We start from the raw sequence: 10,680 nt of genomic DNA, 5'->3' as shown, positions 1-10,680 counted from the left end.
CTCTCAACATGCGTACGGAATCAAATTTTAGGAAAAAATAAGTCACTTATTTTTAGAGAGAAAAAAAAGGTCACTTTAAATAAAGCTAAACAATTTATAACGTGATTATACTCCTACTTTTTTTTTATGCTAATAAAGTGAGATTTCCGGATTGAAATTTATAGTTTAGACTATAGATTTAATTTAAGATGGTGTTGGCATTGATTAGATGGATATTGTTTACCAACTTACAGATGATTCTGATCATTATGCTTCATAGATTTATTTCATGCGAGAATTTGTCAAGTTGATTTGATTTCTCAGCGTGAAAATTCGACTAAAATTGAAATTCTCTACAAAGTTAGAGAATGCTAAAAAATATACAAAAGTTCAAATTATTTATAAGATAACTCCAAAATTTAGATCATAAAAGTATATTTAATCTTTTAAAAGTTATGTTCAAAACATAATCATATTCCTTACATCACAAAAACTGCAATTATCTATTTTTAGCTATAAAGTTGATGTGATTTATCACATACGCATATACCGCTACACTCTGGCATATATCAGCTGCGATTTCTTCTTTTTAATTTCTTGCTTGAACACTGAAAGTGGTAGTTTTGATATGGGGTGGTTTCTTTTGGGCTCCGTTTATCTCTCTGCGCTTTCAACTCTTTTACTCGGCAGGTATCCTTAATCTCTGCTTTCCTTTCTTTCTTCAAATTTTCATGCTTTTCGTGTCTGTCAATTTTTTGTTTTCAATTACCAAGGCCATTTTTATCACTACCCAGTTGCTATAAGTAGTATGAAAGTGCTCCTGTTCTTGCGTGGGGTGATCATTTTTTTTTTTTGATGAATTTATATGTTCGTATTTATTAATTCATAATAGGTATTATCAAAAAAAAAAAAAAAATTCATAATAGGTCAACTGTTTTCTAGGAGGTATAAAAACTATAGTACATTTCAATGGAATATCTCTTAGCAGTTTTTTAAAGCAGAAATCTTGATGTATAGGATATGTTTTTTTTTTTTTTTGGTAACTCTTGACACTTGTTTCGAATACTGCGCTGTATTCTAATTAATTGGTTGGTCTGACTGATTAACTGGGAAAAGGGGTGCCTTTTCTTATTGTTTATTTACTGAATGAAAGTGTATAAGAATCTTGTGAAGATTTTTTTTTCTTTTTTCTTTTTGAATTTAAAGAAATTTTGGATTTAAGAATTCATGGTGCATTTTGTTAGCCTGGGGGAAGTAGAGCAGGCTAGCTTACCACCGCGAGGTTGGAACTCTTATGATTCATTCTGTTGGACCATTTCCGAAGAAGAGTTTCTCCAAAATGCTGAACTCGTTGCTCACCGCTTGCGTAGTCATGGATATGAGGTACTTGAGTTGCAACCAATGAACAATGTAGTAACTAGTATATATATATATGAATCATGATAACTGACTGATCTTACTGTGATAATTTTCTGCACCATGTGGCTTCAAGTAGTACGTGGTGGTGGATTATCTTTGGTATAGGAGGAAAGTTGAGGGAGCTTATGTTGATTCTCTTGGATTCGATGTTATTGATGAATGGGGAAGGATGAAGCCTGACCCAGGTAGATGGCCTTCCTCTAGAGATGGGAAAGGGTTTACCAAAGTGGCTGAGGAAGTGCATAAAATGGGTTTGAAATTTGGCATTCATGTTATGAGAGGTATAAGCACACAGGCATTCAATGCAAACACACCTATCCTTGATGTTAATACGGTAACTTAGTCTAACTGCACTTTGCTAAAAGTTCTTTTATTCAGTACTTGTATAAGAGTAAATCACAGCCATATGATCAAAATATATGGTCTTAAATTGTATGATTAGGGCAAAGCATATGAGGAGTCAGGCCGGCAGTGGCATGCAAAGGACATAGGAATCAAGGAGAGAACTTGCGCATGGATGCAAAATGGTTTCATGAGCGTGGACACCAAATTAGGAGCTGGAAGAGCGTTCCTGAGATCACTGTATCAACAATATGCTGACTGGGGTGTTGACTTTGGTACGTTCTCATTTTCCTTGGAAGCAAAGAAGTCATATCGCCACAATCTTTTCCCTGTATACTTGATCATATAAAGTCATTGAAGATGGTGACTATAATGTAGGTCGTACACTCCCATAGCTAAATGACTAATTTGTAAAACCCATTTTCTTATTTATCTTCTTATACTTTTCTCAGATACACTGTTCAGTGTTCGCAATTAACCTTGAATTTGAGTTTGTTGCTAAACAGGATATACATAAATAGGTTTATGTATAGATAGATATATCTTTTTTGCTTTCCATTTTCCTTTTGCTAAGCGCATCTCTTTCGTTACAGTTAAACATGATTGTGTATTTGGCAAGGACTTCAATCTAGAAGAGATAAGCTATGTTTCAAAGGTACATCTGCTTCGTAATCTTTCCAGATTTCTGTAATTTCTGTGAGCATAGTGGTTATATCAGACATTAGTCGTTTCCGAAAAGAGAAAGAAAAGAAAGGATGTCCTGAAAAACAGAAACATTGAGTATTGACATTTCAGGTGAAATCTGCAGGTCTTGACCGAACTTAACCGCCCAGTTGTGTATTCCTTATCTCCTGGAACAAGTGTGACACCAGCCATGGCAAGGGATGTAAGTAATCTGGTCAATATGTACAGAGTTACAGCTGATGACTGGGATTCTTGGAGTGATGTAGCTGGCCATTTTGATGTTTCTCGGTATATTACATGTCCTGCACCTTGTCCTGACAACTTATATTTCAACCTTGTTCCTTCTGTCACTAATGGTTCTAGATGGATATTTTTTCTATGAGCTATTACCGCGCTCTTCATAGTTCTCGTCATTCTATATGTTATGCATGTCCTTCATTTTATCTTCTTAGTTACCTAGTTTTCTATCCGTACTAGGGATTTTTCTGCTGCAAATATGATTGGAGCAAAAGGACTGCATGGAAAGTCCTGGCCAGACTTAGATATGCTTCCATTGGGGTGGCTTACAAATGAAGGTAAAAGGATTAAATCCATCTAGTCTTATTGGTTAAAATTGATTGAGATAAGTTGGTTTTAGGTTCACCAGTTGTTGCTTGCCTCTAATAAGATATATGACATCTAGCTGATGGCTTGAGTTGCCGAAGAGCAGTAGTAGATACATGTTTCTTAAACTGGCAATGTTTCAGCCACAATTCTGGGTAGCCGCCCCCATACATATTGGTTAAAGATAATTTGCCATCTAATAATCATGTTATTTGATTAAAAAAGCTTGTACAAAATGCCTAACGATGTACCGATCTTTTTAGAGTATGGGTGTCCACTGGCTGGATAAAATAAGATAAAAAGTTCTCTTCATTAAAATATTGAATGCTTTGGAAGAATTCATTTACTTACATGTTACAATTATGAAGTAGTTCTAGGAATTATGATCCTCAAAGACCATTTTTGCATATAGATGCATTATTCAATTGTTGACAGGTTCAAATGAAGGCCCTCATAGACGATGTAAACTCTCTCTAGATGAACAAAGAACGCAGGTAAATGAATATGATTATACGTTAAGTATGTTGTTTGCTAGCTTTCTAATAACATAAAAAATTGCACTTATTAATATGACTGAGGTCTTTGGACAGATGACATTGTGGTCCATGGCGAAGTCTCCTCTCATGTTCGGAGGAGATATGAGACAGCTTGATGAGGCAACATTCAGTCTGATCACTAATCCTACTCTCTTGGAAATAAACGCCTTCAGCTCGAACAATATGGAGGCATGTCCTAGACATTAGCATGTCTCAGTATGAGACATGAGCAGACTTATAGTCTAATTTAACTTTACAAATTGCAGTTCCCCTACTTCTCAAGTCCAAGCTTTTGTCGTGTAAAAGATCATGCATTAGATGGACCCAGTATCTCCGAGCCGCTTACTCTGGGCCTCACTAGCTGCAAAGGTGCTGAGGCTACTGGCTGGTCTGCTGGAGCTACTGAAGATGGTCATGAACAAGTCTGCTGGAAGGGCATGTCAAGAAACGGACAGAAACAGCCTTTTTGCCTTTACAAAAAACAACCTTTTCTTTTGTAATAATTTTATGTCTACAAATCATCACTTTTCTATGTGTTTGTATATCTTTATACATAATATGTACATGACCTGTACCCTTCACTTTTGTTGGCGATGCTGTTGCAGAAATGATGATGTGACATATAAGCATTACTATGATGGCAAAGTCCATTTATTGAAGACAAAGAAGGCGGAGGCTTGCCTGGGTGCGTCTCCATACGCAAAGCTTACTTCCAAGGAATTGAAAAGGGGTTCATTTTCAACTTGTAAATTGCATACCAACCAGGTAATTTCAAACTACTTTTTGTCTCATTTCCTTGTGCATGATGATGAGGATGTTGCTAAATGTATATTATGGATGCAAAAATGTAATCCAAAAAAATATGTAGAGATAGTTTCTTAATCATTTAATTGTGGATGAATTTTCTTTACTTAATAAGTAGTACAAATTAGTTAGATAATATATACATGTTTAGAAACTCTCGAGTGACACTTATACTTGGCATGTGACCACCGAATCATTTTTATTCAAACAGATGTGGGAATTGACCAATAATGGCACCTTGACGAATAGCTATTCTGGCTTATGCGCATCTATGAGGAAAGTCAGAGGTGATGAATCTTTTTCATGATCTTTATGTATGATTTATATTATTTAATAGTTAATCTGTTACATGAAGTTGTTAACTTGGTCTTCTTCCAGCTAATTCTGTTTCCAAAAGCATTCGAGCTTGGGTTGCAACTGGAAGAAGAGGTTTGATCATCTAGAACTCTTTGTTATATTTATTAATATTTCAGTAGTACTTCCATGGGATTTGTGTAAACAAAATGTTAATTGTGGGGAAAACATGAGAGGTAGTAGAACTGCAATTCTACTGTTCACATCTAAAGATCCCTTTTCTAAAGCTAGCTTAAATGTAAAAGACTAGTGATCTTATGTTTCCTTTTCTCTTCACTTTTCTTTCTTGTGTGTCGAGTTGGACATAGGACGTGAGTTTCAGAAGTCCAGCAAAGAAACCAGCACTTGTTAATTTTATTGAGTAATGCCTAGACATATATAAGCGTGCTCGAGTCTCTAGTTTTATTTGGAACTATTGAGTGAGAAGGATATGTGTAATGATACATTTTCTATTATCAGGAGAAATATATGTTGCATTTTTCAACTTAGATGATCAGAAGGTCGACGTATCAATGAAGATAGCTGACTTGGCGAAGGTGCTTCCTGGTAAAAACTTTAGCACTGCTTTGTGCAAATGCAGAGAAGTGTGGAGTGGGAAAGACTTTGGAGTCGTGAAAGACTCATTTTCGACGCAAGTAGAAGTCCATGGATGCGCTCTTTTCGTCCTAGACTGCTCGTATAGGTAAATAATATCCGTCTTTCTTTGCTATCTCATCATCTTCATATGTATTTTCTTTCACTATCGTTTATTATGTCTAACTTTGCTATAATCTTATAACAAAATAAAATGTATTTCCTATGCCAGTATGAATATAGTTCAAGTACGAGTACAATTACATCCCACACCACAACTAACTGTGTCAGCATTCTTCTTTCGAACATAGCTTTTGGTTTGACTTGATTTGGTTTGGTTTAGTTAGAGTTGAACATGTATATTGAATTAGAAAATATAAACTTCGCCTTTTAATTTCACTACACCGCATGTGCACAGTGTAATTGTATTAGTGGTACCCCACAAGGATTACTGATTTAAACTTGTAATTACTACTAAATCATTGAACTAAATCTATCTAAACTAATTATTAACAAGAGTGGTTAATTAACTAACATGTTGCTTAGATAAGAAAAAATAACACAAAAATCAAAGGTGAATAAGAACTTAAGAAGAGATTTAGGGATTAGACATCAATGGATGGTAATTGGACTTTAATTTAAATTAATTAACTCTTGAATGAGCCTAATTATCTAGGGGATCTAAAAAATAGTGTACAATAACACTTGAGTGAAATAGATTACGAATCATAATCATTATCCTTGATTAATTGCTAACTTATAACTTCAAAGATCATCAAACACCCCCCGCCCAAACTTTCAACCTCTCGATTATCGAGATGAAATGCCTTGAGCTCCTATTGTAGTGTAGATTCTTTTAGTCTAATCCCTAGAGCAAAAAAGACTTAGCTAATCATTTTCATGAAATAAACAATACCTAAATCAATAGGAAACACTAATCAAAGAAAATAAGAGTTTAAGGGTCAAATCTTATAAATATAGGCTTCCAATCTTACTTCCTTAAATTCTGCTCCTCCAAAACCTTCAATTCTTTGATGTGAGGAAGTAAAAAATGGTGGTGGTTCTTGGATCCTCCTTTTCCCCACCAAAATTTAAGACTTTTATAATGGGAGAGAAAATTCTAGTTTGGGGCCATGAAAAGCTAGACTCCGTCTTTTTCCTGAGGTCGTAGTTGCTGGCCATGGAATGTGGGCCAAGAATGGGCTAGCCCGCGTTCATCACATGTGGCTGCGGGGCCTGACCGAGGGGATCTTGCTTCATGCAATCGTTTGGTCGTGGGCGGGCGCAGGGTCCTATGACGCTTGACTTGCTCAGGTCCGTTCTCCTTCGTTCAAGCACCTATTTGTGCACCGTTTTTGCTCATGGACTCTTACCGAGCTGTACTTCGACCACGAGTACACACTGGATTCAAGAATCTGGAATTCTCTCTCTTTAATTTGTCCTTGATTTTCCCTGAAAAGTCGCAAAAATTACAATAAAGTGTAATCTCATAAAATAATACAATAAGGGTGTGTTTACTTTGGTGGATAAGCCTTGATTGATAAAAATAATAAGACTAATCTCTTGTTTACTTTGATGGATTGCAACTTTGGGATATCCCAAGGCCCTTGATTATTTTTATCCTCCAAGCTAGTTTTGCTTAATTCTTATCCCATCAAAAGAGTAGGATTGGAGTAATCCTACTCTTGAGGATTAAAAATACTCAATCATCCATTTTATCAATCATACAAAGTAAACGCCCCCTAATAGAGTGCAAGCTCGCTTTTCACAAATAAAACATGAAGTGAATGACGACCGATTCATACAGAAAGTAAGCACAAAAACCATATTTATCAGTAGATTTAATAATGTTTGGATGAAATAATGATAGTGCAATAGTCACCATCATTGATCATTCATGTTCCAAAGTAAAATATATAGCTATAGCATGTGAGGAGGTTTAACTTATCAATAGCATTGAGATATAGAGGAACCTAATGATGATATTCTAGTGTTTATTAAAAATTCATACCAGACAAAAAAATTTAGGAATTAACTTTGCATGAGATAAATTTTAGGGAAAAATGTGTAGAAACAAAAATATTATTGATTTATTGATTTTATATGTTTATTTACTTCTGGAATTTTGTCAAGTTTAGGTAGATAGAGGTTTAAGCAATGAATATATTTCTCATGTTTTAAATATATGAACCAATTTTAACGAGCCAATAAGATCACGACTTCCTAAACTGGGAGTTTTCATACTACTTGAAATATTACTAAGTCATAATCGAAATGTCCAAGAATTAGTCGTTTCTTCCATAGTGAAATTCTCCTTAAAAAAAGAGGGTATTCATTCCATATTCGAGCTGTTCTTCTAGGAAACAAAGTGTTTATAATTGCCAAAAATTCAACGTTCTATCTAGACTCTAGAGTCAAACTTCATAGTCCCTCATTCTTCAATAGATACGTTCAATTTTTTTTTTATTTTTTTTAGACGAATACGTTCAAATAAGGTGATTTTGCGGGGAAGAGAAAGAAAGAAAGAAAATGTGGTTTTTTTTAAAAGCAAAAAATTAATGTTAAATATTTTCAAAGTTCAATTAATTAAGGGAGATGGAGGTTTCAAAGTTTTCTCTGAAGATTTTGATGACCATTTAACTAAAGATAGTGATACACAAAATGTATTATGATTCAAAAAATTTAGATTTGGACACCCTTTTATGTTTTTAAACTAAATACATCATTTTTGTTTTACAAATATCTAGCATCAATTTCCCTAAGTAGGGGTTAAACATACTGGTCGGTTTGATTGAAAATGGAATCAAATTGAAATGGTTAAATTGGTCAATTGATATAATTTGAATTTAATGGAATCGACCTAATTTTCATGTTGTGACTGAATTGAAAATAGTTAGGTTACTATACTTCGATCGATTTCATTCTTTTTACAGTTTTCTCTACTTTTCTATGAAAAACATACAAAGATACAAATTTAAGTGAAAAAACAATATTTTTAAAATTGATAGTTTGAAGATGACAATCGTCTACCAATCACCATTTCGACAATTTAATAGAAATTGATATCTAAAACAACACATGACTCACTTTGTAGAGACATGACAAGAAAATGTAATGATTAGATGGATTAAATTACTTTTTTCCTAGTGAAGATGGGTTCATTCACCTACTTGTGGCAACTCATTTAAGATGAGAATTCTTCTTAATTAAACAAAAGCTTTGATGGGTTGTTTCATATGATTCTTTATAGTGTTAGTGTTCCTAGTGTTCTTCTCCACCAAGAGAACACCAACAATAGCAAAGAGAAAATCAAGTGCAGAGAAGAAAAAAGAGGCGATGCGATGGCGATGGCGGCGTCGGCTGATAGCCTGAATCTTGGAAAGCTTGGTGCTCTTCTAAGTATGAGCTGTGTTTACCTCGTCGCCAAATGAATCATAACATCAGCAACATTGCATTCCATTGTTAACAGCTTCAAAGATGGTTGATTCAGATGAAACTAAAACTTTTATTTATGTTTTCGAACTCTCTAAAACAGTCGTGATTTATAATAAAAATGGCCGCTTTTTGTGTTGTTTTCTCGCTAGTAAGGTATCTTGGTCATGTGGATGAGGCACTCTTCCGTGCAATTAGTTGCACCGTGCAACTGGTTTCTAAATAACATTACTTCAACATACAAATGACTCTTGAAGATCCTTAAGTGTCATTTGTATGTTGAAGTAGTGTCATTCGCAAATGTTCAAGTATCATTTCTCAAATGAAGTAGCGTCATTCTGGAAATCAGTTGCACGATGCAACCGGTTGCACAGGAGTATTTGTGCATGTGGATTTACTTGTGTTATGCTTCTTTCTTTTTTTTAATAAATAAATATCAACAATGCAAAAATATTCATATTTGCGGAAATCAAATAAATCTAATCATGTTGATGAGAAATATGAACTAATCCAGACCATCTAGGTTATAAGATCAACGGATTAGATTAGATTAAGTTTTTCTTTCCTTTTTCACTTGCATAATACATATTAAGGATATAGTGGTAATTTTCGTTAATTGTGACTGAACAAAATCTTATTGTTATGGTATTTCTCTATGGAGTTAATCATGGCCTCTTTATGTAAATGTTTTTTTGTAATATATCATCCGAAAAATTCTATGGTTATTGAACCCTAAGGAAATGATTGGCATAATGGAATGGGAGTGAGAATGAATTAATGATTTCTACGTCTATGATCCATTTTATTTTTTTGCATTTTCTTTAGTTGTAAATTTATCATGGGAAAAAGAGGAATAAACAAATTTCACCCTGTAAATCCTTCATTTTCTTTTTCCATATTTCCTATTTGACCCTTACTCATTCCTCATTTACACTACAAAGGAGGGATAATATTATCCCTCCAAAAATGGTGTGATAATATTATCCCTCATTTATAGTGTAAATGAAGAATGAGTAATAGTCAAGTAGGAAATGTGGGAAAAAAAAATAAAGGATTTAAATAGTGAAATTTTATTTATCCTTTCTTTTTCTATGATAAATTTACAACCAAACAGAACGCACCCTAACTTATATGTCTTATGAGCTACTTCTTTGATTCATTAGAGAAGTTTCCTTAGTTGCGGCTCCATTGAAAATCATCATTTCACACGGAATCACTATTCTTTTCTCAATGAGAATAGTAAATCCATCCACTCCCCAACATATTAGCTATTCATATCCTCATATACATGTATTATTTTATTATTGAATCAAACTATTCATGTATATTTCATTATTTAATCAAATAATTTTACATAGAAAAAATTATAGAAAGACAAAAATATAGAAAAAAAAATTAGAGAGAAAATTATTGGGAGACTTATAGACATAATTTTATTAGAGAGAAAAATTATCAAGAAAATTTTTTAGAAAGTGGAGACTTTAGAAATATAAATTTTGCGAGAAAATTTTAGAGAGACAAATTTAAAATTTTTGAAAAGAGAAAAAAATTTCTTTCTAATTTTTCTATCTCTATAATTTTCTACCTCATAAATTTCTCCATTTCTAAATTTTTTATTTTTTAATATTTTTTCTCTCCAATCTTTTCTCTCTTGAAATTTTTTCATTATCATTTCTCATTATATTTGGTCATTCTCACTTGATCATTTCTAAATATAATGTATTAAATATGCTACCTTATAGCGAAGCCTGAAAATAAAGTGATTGTGGTGAGGTAGTGTTCAATACTAGAAAGTGTATATTTTTGTGAGACGATCCAAAAAAAAGTATATATTTTTAAGAGACGAATGGAGTATAATAGAATTATACAAGACTATGAATATTTTACAATCAACCATAAAGATTTGCTAAGAACTTTCGTATTAAAGAAAAAAGAAATTGTTTCTAGCTAAAGT

General features: G+C 33.4%; 1 protein-coding gene across 3 annotated transcripts; it reads left to right on the top strand.

Moving 5' to 3' along the window:
• The first annotated feature begins 131 nt into the window (after positions 1 to 131).
• LOC130995515 (uncharacterized) lies at positions 132 to 8,877 on the top strand. Of its 3 annotated transcripts, none has more exons than XM_057920822.1 (15): positions 132 to 871; positions 906 to 1,362; positions 1,475 to 1,732; positions 1,841 to 2,015; positions 2,334 to 2,395; positions 2,549 to 2,712; positions 2,902 to 2,999; positions 3,463 to 3,521; positions 3,618 to 3,752; positions 3,830 to 4,059; positions 4,169 to 4,328; positions 4,579 to 4,654; positions 4,746 to 4,796; positions 5,181 to 5,403; positions 8,545 to 8,877. In XM_057920822.1, exons 2-15 carry the CDS (start codon positions 1,207 to 1,209, stop codon positions 8,723 to 8,725), a joined length of 2,028 nt encoding a protein of 675 aa, XP_057776805.1. In that variant the 5' UTR covers positions 132 to 871; positions 906 to 1,206; the 3' UTR covers positions 8,726 to 8,877. The 3 variants fall into 3 exon arrangements, with proteins under 3 accessions (XP_057776805.1, XP_057776804.1, XP_057776806.1); XM_057920821.1 differs by having other exon boundaries at positions 216 to 669; positions 1,224 to 1,362; XM_057920823.1 differs by lacking the exon at positions 132 to 871 and having other exon boundaries at positions 1,223 to 1,362; positions 1,472 to 1,732.
• The last annotated feature ends 1,803 nt before the right edge of the window (positions 8,878 to 10,680 follow it).

Source organism: Salvia miltiorrhiza, chromosome 7 (genome assembly GCF_028751815.1).
Source record: "Salvia miltiorrhiza cultivar Shanhuang (shh) chromosome 7, IMPLAD_Smil_shh, whole genome shotgun sequence".
Lineage (NCBI taxonomy): Eukaryota > Viridiplantae > Streptophyta > Magnoliopsida > Lamiales > Lamiaceae > Salvia > Salvia miltiorrhiza.
Note: the sequence above shows the minus strand (reverse complement) of the source record. Positions and strands in the feature narration are given on the sequence as shown.

Excerpts from the sequence above, each read along its gene's own strand:
- LOC130995515 (XM_057920821.1), top strand. The coding sequence starts at position 608 with ATGGGGTGGTTTCTTTTGGGCTCCGTTTATCTCTCTGCGCTTTCAACT. Across the intron at positions 2,396-2,548 it reads AGATAAGCTATGTTTCAAAG|GTCTTGACCGAACTTAACCG; the intron begins GTACATCTGCTT and ends TGAAATCTGCAG. Across the intron at positions 2,713-2,901 it reads GGCCATTTTGATGTTTCTCG|GGATTTTTCTGCTGCAAATA; the intron begins GTATATTACATG and ends TATCCGTACTAG.